The sequence below is a fragment of the Meriones unguiculatus genome, chromosome 11, assembly GCF_030254825.1.
Source record: "Meriones unguiculatus strain TT.TT164.6M chromosome 11, Bangor_MerUng_6.1, whole genome shotgun sequence".
Classification (NCBI taxonomy): Eukaryota; Metazoa; Chordata; class Mammalia; order Rodentia; family Muridae; genus Meriones; species Meriones unguiculatus.
This window is the reverse complement of record NC_083359.1, coordinates 50,782,305-50,803,044: the sequence shown is the minus strand read 5'-3', so window position 1 is coordinate 50,803,044 and position 20,740 is coordinate 50,782,305. Positions and strand designations below refer to the sequence as shown.

The 20,740-nt window shown below is 42.0% G+C and overlaps 1 protein-coding gene across 6 annotated transcripts in view; it reads right to left on the bottom strand.

Annotated features, from left to right (window-relative positions):
- The window catches only part of Mrtfb (myocardin related transcription factor B), a 159,214-nt gene that overhangs the window by 73,056 nt on the left and 65,418 nt on the right, over positions 1 to 20,740 (bottom strand). For 5 of the 6 annotated variants that reach the window (XM_060364209.1, XM_060364210.1, XM_060364204.1 and 2 more), the window contains one exon: positions 18,613 to 18,675. The exons of the other annotated variant lie outside the window; for it this stretch is intronic. In XM_060364209.1, the coding sequence (XP_060220192.1) occupies positions 18,613 to 18,675 (63 nt within the window). The remainder of the gene's footprint in view (positions 1 to 18,612; positions 18,676 to 20,740) is intronic. 6 annotated transcript variants of the gene reach the window in all.

Here is a 20,740-nt window from a genome sequence, read left to right as displayed (position 1 = left end):
GGTAGTTGCACAAGATTTCAGCACTGGGTGCAGGGAAGCATGAAGGATTGCTGGAGAGCTGTGCAAAAAGCTCAGGCATGACGGGACTTGCAGCTCTGTAGGGTGTTTGGTTTTTTGCTAACTAGAATCATGGAAGCATAATGGTGTGGCGTATGCTTGGAAGGGTTCCTAGGACAGTGAAGGAAAGCATGAGGCCATGGCCTGAGTTCAACAAGGACAGGATTCTTCTTGGTTTTCCTATTATCTGTTTTTCTGGAGAAAATGGTTGCACAGCTGTACCAGGAAGCACGCTTGATGCTCTAGACTGTGGAAAAGCAACACAGAGGATGGCAAAGAGGGAGGAGTAGCCTGGAAGTACTTTCCCAAGACCAGTCTTCAGGGGCAGCCAGGGCTTTGAAACCATACATCAAGTAATTAAACCTTCCTGTGAGATGCACACTCTGGTTAGAGGAAGTTCCAAACATGGACAAAAGATTCATGCTGGAAACTGTTTCTGGGAACAAGGTGTACCACTTCATCTGCCCCCTTTGAACAAGAAGATATGCAAACATCACAGCTAACCTTTATTTTGTTTTGTCTTCAGTTTTGTCCCCCTTAATTCTTACCCAGAATCAATCCTAATCCCAATAAAAATAAGTCTACTCTGAGAAAAGAGGCATGCTTATCACTGAATTTGAAGTCATGAAGACCTCGGCTCAGACCCTGCTCACCCAACATTTTCAGACCTGTAACCTGTAAAGTTGCAAATCTCTCAAAACTTTAGTTCCTCTTAGTTTTCACTTGTAACCCAAGGAGAGTGATGATCCACCTTTAGGGAGGAGGCCTGAGACAATGAAGGAAAGCACCAGGCACAGGGCCCTCAGTCAGCAAGGACAGGATTCTTCTCGGTCTTCCTAATACTTGCTTTTCTGGTGAAAATAACTAAGAAGTGATGTTTTTCTTTTCTTCCAAGACAGGGTTTCTTTGTGTAGCCTTGGCTGTCCTGGACTCATTGCAGACCAGGCTGGCCTTGAACTCACAAAAGATCCTCCTGTCTCTTCCTCCCGAGTGCTGGGATTACAGGTGTGAGCTGCCATGCCTGGCTAATGGTTTGTTTTTAAAAGTGGGACTGATATATGGCTCAGTGGTTACAAGTGCAGACTGTTCTTGCATAAGACTGGAGCCCCAGCTACAGGAGATCTGATGACCTCTCTGATCTCCATGGGCACATTAAAATTAAATTCACACATTCATTGACAATACACACACACACACACACACACACACACACACACACACACACACAATCTCTCTATAAGCTCAGTGTGCTTGGTGTCGTAGCCCATATCTATAATCCTAGCACTGGGGAGGTGAGGTAGGATCAGGAGCCCAGGGTCATCCTTGGCTACATAGTTCATGGGCTCGCTCAGTGGTAGGTCCTTTGCTCAGTGTTCATTATTTTTCTTTATGCTTGTTTAGTGTGTGTATGTAGTCCTGGGGATCACACTCAGTTCTGCAGACTTGGTGACAAGCACCTGTACTAATTAAGCCAGTTGTTACACAACCTTGATACCTTTAATGTTTACCATGTTCTTTAGGACACATGACATGTTTCACTGTTCTGATGACTCACAGCAAAGTATCCTTATCCACAGTCATGTGCATCCCAGACATCTTCCACTGCCAACTGTCTTAGTTACTCTTCTACTGTTGTGACGAGACCCCATGACCAAGGAAACTTAAAGAAAAAGTTCCTGGGTGATGGTGATGCACACCTTTAATTCTAGCACTCGGGAGGCAGAGGCAGGCAGATCTTTGAGGTCAGGCCAGCCTGGTCTAGAATGAGTTCTAGGACAGCCACAGCTACACAAAGAAACCCTGTTTTGAAAACCAAAAAGAAAAAAGAAACCTCAAATCCCACTTCCAGTGGGATTTGTCCAGGGCACACCTAACACTGCAACCCCTTAATACAGTTCCTCATGTTGTTAACCCCAACCACAAAACTACTTTGTTGCTATGCCTAACACCTTCACACACATGCTGAAGCTGATTCATGCCCACACATATACACATACACACTAAATACAAGTAAAAACAATGATGACGGTTACTGATAAAGAACTTAAGACAGTGTTTGTTTCCTTAGAAAAAACGGGAACCTCCCAGAATTCCAGAAGAAATGTGATTGGAAATCACTTTGTAAGTAACTTTAAAATGATCAGGTGAAAACTGTCATTTAGAGATGCGAGAGGAGAGGACCAGGAAACATCAGGAGAAATGTACCTGACCTAAGATATAACTAAAAAAAAAAATCTCCATCTGAACGTATATTTGCTAATGCTTACGAAGCCCTGGCCTACAGGACCTGCGGACATCTTGAGACCTTGTCACAGCACTTTGCCACAGCACTTCATGTCTGTTATCTCTGCTTACTGACCAGGCCTCTGAAGAAAGAACGGTGTCAGTCATTCTGTCTGTACATTACCAGCTCTGACTGACTTCAATGCCATTGTCTTTATGCTTTTCTTGAGAATATATTTATTTTATATTTAAATTTTTAAATGCATATAGCAGAACACACAAATCATACTTTTGTAACTTGGTGACTTCACTTTTATTCACATATCTATCTTCATGTATAATTCTTCTTAGAGAAAAAATTCTTCTAGTACTGGTGGCTTCTTCCAGTTGGTGCCACTTCAACAGTGAATTCAGAAAGTGTCCTGATTTATGACTTTCTTTGGTCTTCATGAACTGCTTCCATGTTGGACAATGGAATGAATCTGGGGTACGCTAAATCTGTGTTCCTGGGCCATGGTTACTCATATTTGCTGCCAAAATAAATTTTTATCTCTTGAATTAAAAAAAGGAAAGAGAAAAAGAAAACCATCATTCAAACAATGCCTGAAAGATGGCTAGGACATAGACCAGTCATGTCCTAAGGTAAGAGCCCACATACTTCTCACTAATTACAAAGAATAAAGGGTACTTTTACATAAAAATAGGAAGGAGAAAACACCATCTGAACCAAGAGAGTACCCTTAACGCATCCAATATGGGTTAATCTGTCACTCACCTCTTGATGTGACTTACTGAGGACAGAGCACCCATGTCATACTCTTACTTAAACTTCCCACAGCAACACAATCAGACAAATAAAAATAATAATTTGCCATTCTGCAAATAACTAACTGGCTTAGATACAAAACAAACAAACAAACAAACAAATAGAAAAGAAAAAAAAAGCCAAGTTGCAACTGCACTGCATTAAAACAATTAAAAACCTGTCAGCTAAACATATGAAGCTGTTCTTGGTATCGTCATGGCTGAAATGCAGAACTAAAAAGGACATTTCCAAAGGGCATGAGGAGATTAAGTGTGAAATACATCTCAAACACTGCTATTACATGCATGTCAACTTTTGATAAGAAAATTCTGGAGAACGTTTCTATTCTTAACAAAATGTATGCTAGTGTATGTGGGCATGCCTGCAATGTACACACCCATTGTTCTGGGGGCTGCTAAAATACCCTAACTCCAAGAGTTAAGAGAACATGTAAAAAGGCTGCTATGCTATTGTGGAAAATTACAACGAAAAATACTCATGATTACTTTATCCATAGAAAAGATAATTGATTTATAAAACTAGTAAAAGCAGATTTTAATTTTAGTTGTTAAATGTCAAATAGTTTATTATAAAATAAATTGCCATTAGAGGGTGATCTATTTTGTGTTCTTCACTTTCCTGAAAAGTGAAGTATACTTGTTTAAAAGATGAGTAAGAGGGTCAGTGACTGGTAAAGGCACTTGCCACTAAGTTTGATGACCGTACTCCAGTCCCAGATGCTGGAAAAAAAGACCCAAGTCCTGCAAGTTGTCCTCTGACCTCCACATGAGCGCAACGGTACATGAGCAAACAAACACAACACACATACAAACAAATAAACAACAAATATAATTAATTATTTAAAGATTAAAAAGATTCAAATGATTGTTGAAACATTTTTTCACTAGAGAAATTCTTAAAATTTGTTTGGTCATTTCAGAAAACCTCCAAAAGTAACTACGTAGAATAAAAAGACATAGCAAACTGCGCACGGCTCTAGGCTCAGCATTGCCATGGTAGTAGCTGTGAAGTCACTCTTCCTCAAGCAGTAACCCTTGGAGGTGGGTGGGCTTAAGGATAGGAATGCACAAAGGCAGCAGAGGAGATTCCTGCAGTGGCAGTGAGCTTTTGTTTGCATGAATGTTCACATGAATAGCACTTGTACTAGTCTGAAGAAGAAATAATCTCCACAGTCTTAGGCACTTAAGTGCTTGGCCTCAGCTCTTGGCCTTGTGCAGCTGTGCTGAGAGAAGTATGTCACTGGGTGCAGCCTTTGAGAACGTAAGGTCCCACCCTGCCTGTAGTTTGCTTTCTCTATTTCATGCTTAGTTCGGGGTAGAGCTCCTAGCTTCCTATTCTTGCCAATATGCTTGTTACTTGTCATGCCTCTATTCAGCCATCATGGAGTCTTATCTTTCTGGAACTATAAACCCAAATAAACTCTTGTATAAGTTCCCCTGGTCATGGTGCTTCATCACAGCGATTAAAAATTAAGAGCATAGCATGTGCAATACTTTTTGGCTAAATTGAGACAGAAGGCAAATGCAAGGAGGCTGGTGGTTGACAGGACAATGTTTCCATCTTTAGCTTCTCCTTCTAGCTTTACACATGGCACTTTATATCTTTCTAGCAATTTTATGCAAAAGAGGTGACACCTTAAAGATGGCTTTAGCTTCTTACTAAAACCAATCTTTCTGCATTGTAGCTTTCTTTATAACCTCTGTGAGAGCTTTAGAGTATCTATAAAACTACATTTCCGAGGAACCACTTTGTGCCTTATTTAGCCTTCTTGTGTCTCAGTTTATGGGGCACTTGAAATGGAAAGTTACATCCTATCTCACAAGTGCAAGGCTTTGCCTCTTTGAGAAAGAAAAACTCTGTGCAGAATTCAGGTTTTCTCTGGCTGTCCCATGGGAGCTAGGCCTACTATGTAGCAAAGAGGTAGAATGTAACAAAATGCAGCACCTGTTAGAAAACAGGACAGCTGCTTTTTTGTAGTTATTCATTGGTTATCTCATCAAAGGGAATGAAGATTAATGCATGGATTGTTTTTATAAAGTATAATCTGACTGCACACCTCAGAAAGGAGGCAAAGGAACAGTGGCTTCTGAAAGGGCACAGTATGGAGATAACACCTTTTAAAAAATATCCTGGATTAGCACACCAACTAACCCCTTAATTTAAATGATCAGCTCTGAGTGGCAGCCATGCCTGTAGTGCCAGCACTTGGGAGGGTAATGAAGGGGGAGGTCTAATTCCAGGCCAGCCTAGACTACATAATGAGACCTTGGATCAGAAAAAAGTTACAAGCAAAACCAGACCCACACACATAGCATGTGGGCTAATAAATTAAAACGCTATACTATGAAACTCCTTTGATAAAATCTCAGTCTGACAACTCCCAGTTCTAGGTGTCAATCAAGAGCTGATCCTAATTTCATTCTGCTCTTATTTGGCTTCCCACATTAGCAGCAGGTTTCCTGAACCTACCGAGAACTACTGGACTCATTAGCTCCCTGTTGGTACTATTCTCCTACTCTTGGTTCATCTTCAGCTCTGGTGCATTTTGATACAGATGACTAGAATACTCAACTTGCTATCAGATATGGTCTGCAGTCTTTCACTTCTTCTCATTCCATGTGAGATGGGATTACAATAGCACATGTGGGCAATGATGACAGCTCTATGAGCCGAGATGTGGACCTTATGATAAAACAGGGGCACAGCCTTTGAAGGCCAGACCACAGAAAGTCTGCTCAGTGTTTCTAGGGTTATGATGAGAAAGGGACTGAATAGTGTGACCAGCTGGTCACAGTGATACCCTATTTTATTTTTATCGCCATGTTCAAAGTAAGGAACAACATCAATTTTTCCTTAAAGCTTTTGCACACTAGTAAAAAATGATAACATATGAGTTATTTAGAGTCAACTTTATCAGCTCTAAGCAGACACGAACCCCTCACCCTGTATCATAATATAGTAATAGCCTACTGTTCTGTTGTCCTGCAGGTAAACTGGCCTTCCCTCCAAAAACTGGCCTCTAGGGTTCTGACAACTGTTTTTTTTAAAATTAAATCTTTAATTTTTATATTAATTACAGTTTGTTCACTTTGTATCCCAACTGTAGTCCCCTCCCTCACCCCTACCCAATCCCGCCCTCCTTCCCTCTTCTCCTTCCATGGCTCTCTCCAAGTCCACGGGGAGAAGGGAGGTCTTCCTCCCCTTTCATCTGACCCTAGCTCATCAGGTCTCATCAGGACTGGCTGCATTGTCCTCCTTTGTGGCTGGTAAGGCTGCTCCCCCTTCAGGAAGAGGCAGTCAAAGAGCCAGCCATTGAGTCCATGTCAGAGACAGTCTGACAACTTCTTCTGTTATCACCTGAGTCAGGGTGCTCAGTATATAACTCACCGCCTGCCACCCGGCCATGTCTCTCTTCTTCCTCTCTCCTCCTCTTCTCTCTGGTGGTTCCTCTGATTCTTTGTCTCCTTCTCCACTCTGTATTCTCCTCTTTTCTAAGCTCTTTCACTGTCTCAGATTTGCCTTTCCCATAATAAACCTCTTTATAACCACAACCTGTTGTGCAGTGTGTAATTTATATCATAACACCTACCGAGTCCCTGATATCCCACAATACATGTTTTTAAGGGAAGGGAGCTGGGCATGATGGAGCATCTCTGTCATCTCAGAACTTGGGAAGCTGAGGCATGAGGATCAAGACTACCAGACTGTTACAGAATGAAAGCATGTCATTCCCAGGAAAATGGACGTGACTTAAGAAAACACGTTAAACAAATTAATCCTGTCTCAGAATGACAAATATTCTTCACTTTCTCTTATCGATTTCTCCTGGATTTTACAGAGAATACAATCCTGCATGAAGAACTGTCTAGGGAACATGGGGGACTACAGGAAGGCAAGAAGGGCCTGAAAAGGGAGGGTAGAGGGCACAGGGAACATGTGTTTAATATACAACACATACTTGTATGAGTATCTAAATTAAAGAGACTAGTCAGATTCTATCTCAAAGACACAGAGACAAGAAGGGTGAGAGGGAAGAGAGAAGGAGACAGAAGTGTGTATGTTGTCAACTGACAAATACAGCTTGCTACTCCACCCCTGGCCTTCTCCCAGGTGTAGGCTTTGGTGGCAACTTTCCTTGAGTCAGGTGGAGGATGGTGGGAGAGTATGTATGCATAATACATTTATAGTTGTGTGTTTTTCTCTTGGTGAAATCTTGATGTCCCTGATAAGAAGGTTCCCATTTTATGCACATGTGAGATGAGAAGTGTACCCCGTGGTTATCTTGAAGGGCTGGCTTTTTCCCAAGTTGAATCTGATTCAAATACTGAAGGAAAGTGTTTGTTTTTAAAATTTCAGTATTTCTTTAAGGAGAAAAGAACATGAAGCTATTAAGGAAAATAGACCCTGCCAACTTGAGAAGCCTTTTCTTCCCAGTGTTTATACACGGAGGGAAAAATGAACTTTTCCAAGTGAGCAACTCTTGCCACTGGATCCAGGAGACCCAGGAGGCTTAGAAATGTCCATCATGGCAGTCCTGTTGGCTGCTCTTGTCAGCTGAGATGTGCAAGGCTGTTCTCATTTTTTTTCTGGTTTTATTCACTCATTGCCTCAAAGCACCAATAATCAGCACTGAGATGACACTGCTGCTACAGTCTGACCAGAAAGTCAAACCCCACACAGCCCAGAGGACAGGCACAGACTCAGGCTAAAATGTCAATTCCGGATCACAGATTTGGCCATGACGAAGTGACCAACACTGGGCTTCACTTCCTGCCATGAGAAACTAGGAAAACCAACATGCACATAGGCATTTGCTCACACACACTGGGAAATAGGGGTTATGTGTCAGGACTCAGAGATCAGGAGGGTGAGGCAGCTTGGACACTGTAGAGCAAGTTTCTCAAAAGGAAGACTTTGCTGACAGAGTACTGAAACCTCCCTGACAATGCCCTCAGTCTCTGCTTAGGACAGTGCTCTGTGATAGAGTAATGTCTCCCAAGACTAGGTAAAAATGACCAGCTGAACTGTCCCCACAGCACACATGCTCCACGCAAGCTCAGTGGAGAGCTCTCCTGAGGAAAGACAGCAGGGCAACAGCAGAGATGTCAAAGGAAATCAAAGTGACTTAAGTCCTGGTTCTTAAAGCACTCTCCTAGTACAATCGAAGACCTGATCATAGGGTCATGAGAGCAGGAGAGCTGGCCCTGCCCCTCACTGGATGCAGCACTTGGGAGAGCAGGCCCTGAACCTTCCCTGGGTAGCATTGTAGAGCTAGCTGGTCCTAGTGGCAGGGGTGTTGTGGAGGTTTTGGTTTATGATATGTAAACATGTTTTTATTAAAATTTTAGGTTAGGGATTTTAGTTTGTCCACACCTGTTAAGTGTTTCATGTGGAATGTGGTCTTTGCCAGGTGTAATTAGTTGAATTCTGAGGATTTTGAGGGGTATAAATGTGACAGCCCAGCTGAAGAAGGTGCGGCTGCTTGGAGGAGTGCTTGCTGCTGGTTCGTCCTGCTACTGCATTTGCTGTTTGCTGAAATGCTGGTTACATGGACTTCTGGATTTCTGGATGACTGATATTTGGTATTGCCCCAAAGAATCCTATGACCCTATCTGGTGGAAAGTAGCAGAGAGAACTCCACCCTCTGTCCCAACTAAGCTTATTTCCCTCCTACCCGGTGGTGCTGGAAGGGAGGTAGAAGCGTTTAAAAAAATCAAGGTCAGCACAGGGGTGTGGGTGAGCTGGCCCCAAGGGTGAGGAGAGTGAGAAAGAGCTGGTCCTGATACTCATCTTCTGTGAGGTGGCAGGAGTGATGCCTTCCCCCCTTATCCCTTGACACTTGTGACAGTGGAAGAGCTGGCCCCAGGGTCCTAAGAGTGGGAGAGCAGGCCCTGTACCTTGCCTGCTCAACACAGTGGAGCTGGCCCTGATGGCAAAGGCACAGATGAGCCAGCCCCAGGGGTGTGAGAATGGGTGGGCTGGCCCAGCTTCTTGAATGTCTGCGGCACTTTGGAAGAGTGGGCCCTGCCTTGACTGGGCAGCACAGTGATGCTGGCTCTGGAGGAGTGTGTGCTGGTGAACTGGCTCTGAGGGCACGAGAGCAGAAGAGGTGATACTATCTTCTGCTGATGGCCACTGGGTGGCCTGGCCAGAGAAGTGCTGGAGAGCTGGCCCTGGTGGTGCAGATAAGGGAGAGCCAGTGGGCTGACCAGCTCAGCTACCACCCAGGCCCAGATTCAGGGCTTTGAATTGGCCCATCTCAAAATCTACATCATCTGTGAACTGTTGGAGCACATGAAAGGTCCCATCCTGCTGATCCAAAGCTGCATGATCTCCATGACACAGGACAACAACAGGATAACTTGGAGGAAGTCCTGTGAGGATACAATACTGATGGCATCACAGAAGCCAGAGACCTTGAACCAGACCAGTTTCAATGAACATTTCCAAGTGAAGATGTATGGACAGGAGGGTACACTGTGTGACAAACTGTGACACACTACAGCTTCCATTAACAAGATGTTTTCTATGCTTTATTTTTGTGTGTGTTTTTTATTAAGGGCAGGCTGCAAGGGCAGAGGGTGGATACAAGGGGATGGGGAGATGGGTGAGACTGGGTACGTCATGTGAAACTCACAAAGAATCAATACAAAGTTTTTTTTTTTTTTTTATGTACTCTAGATATTCACAGGCAAAACTTAAGACAGGCTTTAAGGTGACCTAAAAGTTACTCAATGCCTATCAAGCTAAAACTCAGAGCTCCACTGAAGGCTGAGAAGCCATGAGAGAGAAACATTTTATTGGGTGGTGCCAGTGCCACTTTTCACCTAAATTTCAAAATACCACTGAACACTTAGTGGATAGGGGAAGTAGAACTAACAAACAGTGTAAAGATAAAAGTGAAAAAATCTTAAAAACCACTGTTAAAAATGGCAGGAAAAGAAGAACTAAAGAGAAAAAAGGGACAAACAAGATACCAAGAGGATGGGTCCAAACACAGCTATGGCTACAGCCCCAGCTCCTCTGCCTTCTAGTACTCAGGGCTTTGCTGACTCAAGTAATTTGCTCCTTGTCAACAGGGCATTGCAACTTTGAGGGATTTATTCTGTCTTCCTAGTCCTTTTTCTCTACTGACTGCAAGAGAGCAAGCTGCCATTTTGGAGAAGCCCAGGCAGCAGGTGTGGGGTGGCTACCAGCCAACAGTCAGGGTGTAGCCAAGGAATAGACTCTGCTGAGAACTACAGGCAAGATAAGAAGAGGCCGTCCTTAGCTGGCCTACTGATGAGCTGCAGGCTCCTGAGAGACCTTGAGCAGAGGTGACCAGATGTACCAGGCCTGACCAAATCCCTGACCTGCAGAACCGTATGACAAGACACCTGGGCACTGGTTTAGCCGTTACTGAGCCACACACAGTAATTACCATAAGTATCAGTGATCTAAATATTACAACTGAAAGATTATCAAGCAGGAGTAAGAAAGATTCAGTCCTATGTAGCCTATAAGAAACCACCTAAAAATACCGATGGTTAGGAACCAATGGTGATGCTAACAGTAAGAAAAACACTTTAGAAGAAGGCTCATTACCCAGGATGAGGATGTTTCATGATGTGAAAGATAAATTCATAAAGATACACAATTTTTTTTTAAAAGGAGTGCATAAAATTGGGACTCAAGGGGCTGGAGAAATGGCTCAGAGATTATGTACACTCATAGAAGACTGAAGTTCTGTTTCCAGCATTCACATCAGGTGGCTCACGACTGGTTGCAATTCTAACCCCAGGGGATTCAGATGTCTTCTGACCTCCCTGGGTACCCTGTGCATACACACAGACACAAACACATATACTTCAGTAAAAAATTAAAATAAATCTAAAAAAAAAAAAAAAAAAAAAAGGAAACCCAACTATAACTAAGTAAATTACTGTCTTCGTTTGCTTTCTTTTCTCTTTTGGTTTTTTGGAGACAGGGTTTCTCTGTGCAGCCTTGGTTGTCCTGGACTCACTTTATAGACCAGGCTGGCCTTGAATTCACAGAGATGGTAGAACTACAGGTGTACACCACCACGCTTGGCAAAAGTGACTTAGGGAAGAAAAAATTCATTTCAGCTTATGGTCCATCATGAAAGAAAGTCAAAGCAGTAACTCAAGGAAGGAACTGAAGCAGAGATGATGGAGGATCACTGGTGACTGGCTTGCTCCCATGGTTTTCTCAGATTGCTTTCTTTATAATCCAGGACCATCTGCCCATGAGTAGCATTGCCCAGTATTGCTCTGGGCCCTGAGATCAATCATTAATCAAGAAAGTGCCTCCATACTTTCAATTTGATGGAGGCAATTCCTAATTGAGGCACCTTCTTCCCACTTTGTGTCAAGCTGACAAAAATTAATGAGCATATTATCTTATAAGAAACTTCAAACACACGAGACAAAGATTACCCTGAAGGATCCAGTCATGATGGCACACACCTGTAGTTGCAGTACTTATGATGCAGACACACTGAGGATTGCCCCAAGCTTTAATGGCAGAGCAAGTTCCAGGCCAGCCAGGGTTCCACAGTGAGACCTTGCATCTAAACAAAGGGGACAGTTCAGTTATGCGTAAGGTGCTTGCTATGCAAGCATGAGGACCTGGGTTCAGATACCCAGCAACACATAAGAGCCAGACATGACAGCAAATATCCATAACTCCAATGCTGGAAGTGTTGAAAAACGGTGGGTGAATCCCTGGAGCTCAGTGTAGGCAAATTAATAAATTTCAGGTTCAGTGAGAGAGGTTCAGGTTCTGCTTCACACAAAACAAGGTGCAGAGTAATTAAGGAAGACACAGACATCAGCCTTTGTTCTTTACATACATACATGTTCACACATGCATACAGACTCTTACATACGGCACACACACAGAGAATTATACTGAAAGAAAAAATTCACAAAGATAATTGGCAGTTTTAAATTTCTGAAACATGGTTGAACAAGTGAACAGAAGATCATTAGTGACTGCAGACATTTCATAAGTGGAACTTGACATAAATATAACATTCTATGCTTAAGGGTACATGAGATAATCATAGTTGCTTATAAAATGCATACATTTCCATGAAAAAAAAAGCACATTTTAGAGAATGATAGTGCCATAACTGGAGAAAATACAACCAAAACCACTTGGCTTTGAGTCACAACCCCCACGTTATTTAAATGTCAACATTTGAGTTTGAACTTGATTTCATTAATATAAGATCAAATTCTTTATCTTGAAAATCCTCAAAATTATGACATTTGTACATCCATGTAAAATCTTATATACTCTGAAGGTGTCAGTGTAGGTGGTGTGAATGAGAAATGTCCCTATATGCGCACTATACTTGGGTGGGTTATAGAAAGGTGTGGCCTTGCTGGAGAAAGTATGTCACTAGGGCTCAGCTTTTAGAGTTCATAGCCTCGCTCCACTTACAATGTTCTTTACCCTACAGATTTGTGGTTGAATGTGATCTCTTAGCCTGCTAGAGTAACCTGCTGCCAAACCTCTCCCAAACACTATGGACTCTCCCTCTAGAACTATAAACCCAAAGAATTGCTTTTGGCATTTTATTACAGCAACAGACAAGTAACTAATACAGTCCACACTGTGCTTCTCTGGAAAGAATTTGGCAATCCTGCAGATACTCTATGTCCGTGACAAGCAAGCAAGCACATAGTTACACAAACAGAGAGTTCACTAGTGCATCACTACATTCCAGTTCTTTAAAAAACAATGGCGACTAGTACACATGCACATGAGGGGGGTGGTGGTGGTATTAAGATTTTATCTATTAAACATCACTGTTATTCCTGGTTTGAGAAAAGCACTCATCCACGTCTTTTCCAGTGTATATAGTTTACACAATGATCAGAAGCCACCCAACTTGATACAATTCAGGACAATCAATAACTATTTGTGACCAATTTATTACTTCACTTCAGATTCCTTCCTGTTCCTTCCCTCCACCCCAAAACTAGAACCATCTAAAGCATCCTGGGTTTCCAACAGAATATGATGAAATATATTTTATTTCTACTGCCAATCTGAAGGGTCTTGGTTGAGTACATTTACTTGTTTGTGTCCTTTAAAAAGTTATTCAAAAATTACTACCATCTTACAACAGAAATGGATATGGAGCCATAAGAAATTTCTAGTTGTACAGGATTCTTAACAGTTGAATTCTGTGGATTCATCTAAGGGTTAACTCGTTGAAAAGAAACAGGAAAAAAAAGCTTTAAGGACAACATCTCCACCCCTACTTCCTAGTGTGGAATCCTGCCCTACCTCTGGCATTTTAGACATGCCACTCAGGCTTCCAGTGGGACAGCCCCAGGACTTCTAGCATTTAAAGCCAACTATAAACCCAACCAACCCTAATTACGGCTTCTCTTATGTAATCCAGTTTGAATCCCCTGGGTTCTGCCCTTCACATTTATTTTTATGTGTGTCTGTGTATAAGTTATTTTATATAGAAATATATATTTATATATATAACTTTTAAAAAGCTATGATAGCACACAATAGTATTGAAAGCGACCCAAATAAAAACAATTTACAGCTTTATCCACTGAACTTAAAGCATCAGGCAAAACAGCTGCTATCACTGAAAGATCTCTCAGAACAACATTCTAAGTCACCACAAGCATTTCTACTTTTGTGCATTTCAAAGATCAATGGGAAGCAAGTCACAGCAACATAAACATGTTCTTAATACCCATGTTTATTTTTTAACAAGTCATTTCTGGACCTAATCTAATTTGTTAAATAATTAAGTCATAATAAAAAAAATCAGAGATGTGATTATGCCAGAAATCCTGTAATTAAAATGAAAAAAAGTTTAGATGATGACCTAGAAGACACCTCCTTAAACATTACAAACAGCTATTTTATTACTTTAAATACTTAACATCTCCTTCTCAGCACTTATCATCCACATCACAAGCCTTCAGCATCGTAATAACCACAGCTATTGACTTCACCTCCTCAGAATAAGAACACAGGAGAGAGAGAGAGCAGCTGTGCATCAGCCCTGGGTGGAGAGGCCTGTCGAGGAGCCTGCTGACTGGACACACCCTACTGGCACTCTTGCAAGTAGTCTGTGAAAATGTCAGCTTGGAGTCTGTTCTGGAGGACAAGGTCCCTAGAGGGCTGAGTGCTGGCCTATTTGTATTTTCACATGCTTCACAATCTGAAAGTCCTTCCTTGTAGACACTGACTGATGCCCAGGGAATGGTAGGACTGTGGGAACTGGCAGGACCCACAAGACACAACTTCATGGGAAACCTGTGCCCACTGCTTTTGCCCACTCAGGGCTCAACAGATAAGCTGCCTGTTAAGAGTTGTGAAGGTATATAAGCAGCAGGAAGAAGCTGTGCCATTTTATTTTCTTTAAAAAGAAGTTAATTGTGGAAAGGGGAAGCAAAAACTACTGGGACAACTAAAAACAAAACAAACCTATCAAGTTATAAAACATCATTGGGGGAAAGCTATGAAAGTGATATCCACTTCTAATCAACAGAGATAACAGATTTTCTAAGTATCTATATGAATTCTGCACTGTTCTAAACACTACAGAGATAAACCTATTCTCCTGTCAAATCAATCTACAGAGCAGGCAGTAGGTGTGGCCCCCAACCTGTGGGAGGGAAGCAGGCAGATGGAGGAAAATGCACAGCTAATAAAGGTCCAACTAGGAGCTAGCCCCTGGCTGGCATCAGAGTTGGTGTTCTGCTGTCTGCTGCTCCTTGGAGGTTTCTGCTGATCAAGCCCACAATGCTGAGTGCCCAGTGTGTTCTGAGAGTCATCTTCACATTGCTTGTCTGTATCTGGTCAGGGGAACCGCTTTCAGAGGCCTATGTACCCAATAGTTTCATAGGAATACACTGAACTCTGAATTGCTGGAAATCTAAAAATTATTTTATGGCAAGGCACACAACAGTCATCTCAATAAGGTTTGCTAATATTTTAAAAAATATCTTTCAGTAGCCAGCAAGATGGCTCAGACACTCAAAGCAACTTGCTGTCAAGCCTGATGGTCTGAGTTCAATCCTTAGAACCCATACAGTGGAGGGAAAGAACCATTCTGCCTTTACATGACACAAGCATGTTGTAGATGTAAACATGGTTCTGTTTTAATCCCAGGTGTAAGATATGGGACTGAATCAGATTGTTCACAGCAGCAAAGTATTCACTTCATGTGGGCTCTGAGAGGGGTTCTTTCTCAGCTGCAGATAGTTTAACTCTGAGGACTCTGGAGAGGAAATACATGCTGGGGGCAGGGAAGGGAAGAGGCTCTGAGAAAGAAGGCTGCTGGTGCTTCCTCCCTGCTGCTCCTGGTTGCTATTTATGCAGTTTGATGAGACGATGGAGAAATCCTAAAAGGTAGAGGTAGATTGGACTTGCCGCAAGGAACCCAACTACCCTAACCAGCAGGAAATAGCTAAAGAGAACTCTGCCACTAACTTTCTCTCTCTCTCCTACCCAGTATTGGGGTGTTGGAAGGGACTGGGATGGAGAAGGAAGGAAAAGGCATTAAGAAACCCAAATTAAAATCGTTTTAAAAGTATGCCTACAAGTAGCACCCAGGTGTCAGGCTTAGAATAATGGCTGTAGAGGAGATAGTACAGAGTCTCCTCTACAGGAAGGATACAGAGAAATGAATATACCGTTTCAGGATACGAGGAAAAGGTTTACTGTGGTTGCTACCGCTGGTTTCTCTTCTGCTGTACTTCCAGAAGGGATTTTCTAGTTTTGCTTCATCATCTTCCTGCATTCCATTTTAAAGAAGGTTGTGAGAATGGTTGAACAATTAGAAAACTTGTGAGTGGATATACAGGGGTCTGAGAAACAAAAAAATGGATTAAAAAAATCGGAAGGTTCACTGGTTTTAGAAAGGATTGCTGAGTTGGCAGTGCAACCAGAGAATTTTTGGGTAGAGACTGAAATGCTTGGAAAGCAAAAAGCACCATTGGGAAACAGTAAGATCTGGAGAGGACAGGAACTCCACAAGGAGAGCAACAGAACCAAAAAATCTGAGCACAGGGGTCTTTCCTGAGACTGATACTCCAACCAAGGACTATGCATGGAGATGTCCTAAGACCCCTGCACAGATGTAGCCCATGGCAGTTCAGTATCCAAGTGGGTTCCATTGTAATAGGAACAGGGACTGCCTCTGACATGAACTGATTGGCCTGCTCTTTAATTACCTCCCCCTGAGGGGGAAGCAGCATTACCAGGCCACAGAAGAAGACAATGTAGCCACTTCTGATGAGACCTAATTGACTAGGATCAGAAGGAAGGAAAAGAAGACCTCCCCTATCAGTGGACATGGGGAGGGGCATACATGCAGAGGGAGGGATTGGGACGGGAGGAGGAAGGGAACCACAGGGGGGATACAAAGTGAATAAAGTGTAATTAATAAAGAAATAAAAAAAAACAAGTTAAAAAAAAAGCACCATTGGTAAAGGGACCTGGTAACTAAGAGCCAGTTTCCCACAATTGCCACTCGGCCTACTCCAAGCACTTTCTATGTCAAGTTCCCATAGCCCCTGTGTGAGGCAAAGAGCAGGGAGGAGCAGAAGGCCATACGATTGAAAGGGTTAAAAAAGAACAGCCCATTTCAAGAAAAAAGATTAATCTTGAGCAAACTGAGCTGCCAGAGGAGCAGCCTCAGGTTAAGAGATTACCATCATTAACTTTCCCAGTAGCCAGCAAACCTTATGTATCAAAATGTAGTAGCCAGGAAACCTTAGGTATCAAAATGCTCAGTGCTTCAATTTGGTAAATACAGTCATTTGAAAAGAAATTGGGACCAAGTAGCTAAAAGCCTCAGAACTCAAAATGGCCGGTGGTTAGCTCTGAGAAATATGGTACATTCTGCCAAGAAAGCCAATGAGACATTTCTCGAAGTACTGGGTTCTTGGCAAGAAAGTTTAAGCTTCCTGGAATTCGACTAGTGAATGCATGTCCAAGAGAGACATACAAGGTAGCTTCTTGTCATTAGAAAACAGCTTTGGAGTCCTAGCTTGAGGCTTAACAGCAAAAAGTACCTGCAGTTCCAGACAAGAGCAGCTGAGAGCAACCAGGTTGTAGTAGAAACTATTGATCTAAAGAGTGTTTGATTCCTTGATCATCTTCAAAAACAAACAAACAAACAAACAAACAAACAAACAGCAACTCTCATTCGTATTAAAAGAAAAGCTTTTTTTTTTTTTTAAATCAGAAAGGAGGCAGTGTTGTGGATGTAAACATGGTTTTGTTTAATCCCAGGTGTAGGATATGGGACTGATTCAGATTGTTCACAGCAGCAAACTATTTGTCTGGTGCACCCTTTGCCAAGTGCAGATAGTTTAAATCTGAGGATTCTGGAGAGGGAATAAATGCCAGGGCCTGGACAGAGAAGGGAGCATCAAGAAAGAAGGCTGCTGGTGCTCCCCCTGCTGCTCATGGTGCTGTTGATGCAGTTGGATGAGAAGAAGTTGGAGATAGCCTGAAACGAGGACAGGGCTTGCCGCAAGGAACCCGACAATCACAGCTAGTAGAAAATAGCTAAAGAGAAGTCTGCCCCCTTTTCCTATTAAGGTTCCTTCTCTCTTACCCAGTGTTGGGTGTTGGAAGAGACTGGGGTGGAGAAGGGAGGAAGAGGCATAAGAAACCAAAATAAAGTGGTATAAAAAGTAACACCTCACAAGCACATGTGTATACACACTTATACGCACAAATAAATAAATGTATCTTTATCCTTGAAGTACCAATTTTCAACATTATGGGAGATGTTGGCTATTTTTTTTTTTAAGTACAGTACTCCTCTACAGCCCAATCAACTGCCCTGTCAGGATGATGGCTTTCATTCTAGGCAGCATTTTAACTTTGCTATCAACTTCTAATCTGCAGAATGCCAACCATCCAAACACCTGGCACATTCTAAATGCAGCCTGTGAGAACCAAAGACTAGTGGCAACTGAGACTTTCTTATTACTAAACACCAACATTTTAAGATGGTGAAAACAGACATTAGCACTTTCTCAATGAAAGCAACGTAAAAAAGAACACTGATTATTTGGGCTTGGAAAAAAAAGATGAAATGGTGTCTTTTAAACTGATAGAGTGGTGCTGCCATCAACACATTAACACATACCTGCTGAGGACCACCGGACTAGAAATCTGCACATTTTAAATTAGACATGTTACTTTAAGAATAACATCCATCAAGTCAACGTCTCCTTCCTTTTGATAATGAGAAGCATTTGACTAATAGAACTTATATGTTTAATAACATGACACATGACAATTCTGCATCTATGGAAAATTCATTAGCTAGCTATGATGGAAGCATATTTATGATTCTGCTTAATGAAGAACACAAGACAAAAGTGAAAATGACATAGAGGAGTACATGATGTGATGAGAAAGGGCAGCCAGGGGGAACACATGGCTGAAGCTGCAAGACAAACACTGCGATGGTGTGCTGTGACGGTGCTTCTCAGACTTACCTGTGCTCACAGACTGAGCCGGCAGTGGAAGCTGGAGTCCTGACTCCCCAAAGACTACACTTCCTGTTAATAACAGTGAGGGCAGCAGTGAGGCAGAAGAGCCAACAGTATGGTTAAAGGAGTTAGAAAACACTGATTATGACTGCTTCTTAGTTTAACTACAAACCAAAGAAAAATTCTAATCCATTTGTTGTTCTGTTATAATAGTACTACATTATTAATATCTTAAAGTATAAGCTAAATCACACTGAATAAAAATACTCATGGACCATGTTCCCTAATATCCTCCCTGTATTTAATATGCTCTTCTCAGGTATGGCAGAGTACATGTTTCTGCTGCCTCTTTTCTCTTCCTTGATGCTCTCTGAGGGAACCAACTCCTTCACAAATTCATTCATTATTCACACCAGTACAATGTCTAATAAAACATATAGTATATTCTAATTTTAGGAAAATATCTTAACTTATATATAAAACATACTTCTTGAATCTAGTACCTAAAAAGGCTTTTTAAAGTGTTTAGGTTAGGCATTTGTGTATGTTATGATAATATTTCAATGGTAGCTTAAACTAAATTGCTAATTACTACTATTCTCTAAGTCACCCTTTTAATACATATAATAATCACTGATGGTCCAGGGACATTTCTCTAAGAGACACTATTTAAAAGCCCAAATGACTCCAAATGAGGTACCAGGGGTGCTGTAAGTGGGGACTGTAGCCTTGTGGATGCACCAGATCAGATTCATGTCCAGCTCAGAAGTGTGGAAGAGGGTCCCTCTCTCACTCCCTGTCACCAGACAACACACTGAAGCAAACTAAATCCTTACTAACAGCAACTATCTGAATAAGAAACCCAGAGCAGAAAAGAGGGAAGACAGGTTATAGGCGCTTATGGACATTGTGAAACAAAACATGTTATTCAATAGGAGACTATAAGGCCTTTATGAAAGGGAGTGCCTCACCCCTGGGGGTTTATAAGGCTTCTCTTTCGTTCTGAAGGAGTCAGGAGATAACACTGTTCACAAACACCATCATCTGCCACAAGCAGGAAGAATTTCATTTGCAGGTGTCAGTCTAGCATTTGTTTTTGAACTTTATAATTGTGCTTAGTGTGTCTTAAAAGCTGATTGAAAAGTTAAAAACTTGAGTATAAAATATTATGCATATACAGTTTATTTTCTTAGTCTGACTTCTGAAGAGAAATAATCAAAATTCATCAGAGTTTAGTGATACCCTGAGGATTCAATGTAAGCATTTTGGACCCAAATGCTAACAGGAAAGCAACTGAGGGAGTTTCACAGAAAATGATCTACTGCCGTTATCTCCAGGATAGAAAGGGAGAAAGGAAGAGCCTCAGCTCTACCTTTGCTATCTGTTCATGGCCTCTGTGATACTTTTAGAGTTTTGTGGCTTCTTGCTCCAGAAACAAAAGCGCCCATCTCCTCATACTTACACTGCACTGTGCCAGCTCATGTGCAGGCTGAGCAACAGAGTTTGCTCAAGAACAGTGTTTATTACCTTTGTACATTTCCAAATACCTGGACCAACAGGTTAACGAGGGGTGGAGAAATGTTCTCAGAAAATGCAAAGAACAGAGCAGCTGTGAACAGAAGCCATTATTCACTAAGGTGGCTGCCCTTGGCTAAGTGCCACAGTCTGGAAAGTTCCCTGACTGTGTGTGGCAAGATAAAGCCCTGTGCTGAGTCCACAGCCAGGCGCTCTCTGTGCTTCCTTCTGGGCAATTAACTTTTGACTATGTTGTTTCCTTTTTAGTAAGGCACCATTAGTGAACAAAATAAAAGAGGTCTAAGTTGTTCACTGTGTAAATTTAATGCAACAGAAAAAAAAAATCTCATAAAAAATTTCGGATGAGGCTGTAAGTTCAAGACCCTAACTATGGTAACCAGTAATCTGAATATTTAAAAGAAATCTCCCCTTACTGGGACCTTACATATGTTATTTCACAGTTAATGCTTCAGATGAGACTGGTCAGCTGAGTTAGACAGAGGTGATAGGCCAGAGTCAAACTCCTTTCAGGACAGGCAGGCGGCAGGCACTGACTTTACTACTGCTGGATATTACTGAAGTTGATGAGCCTGATGCTGTGTGAAGGGGATGAATCTCA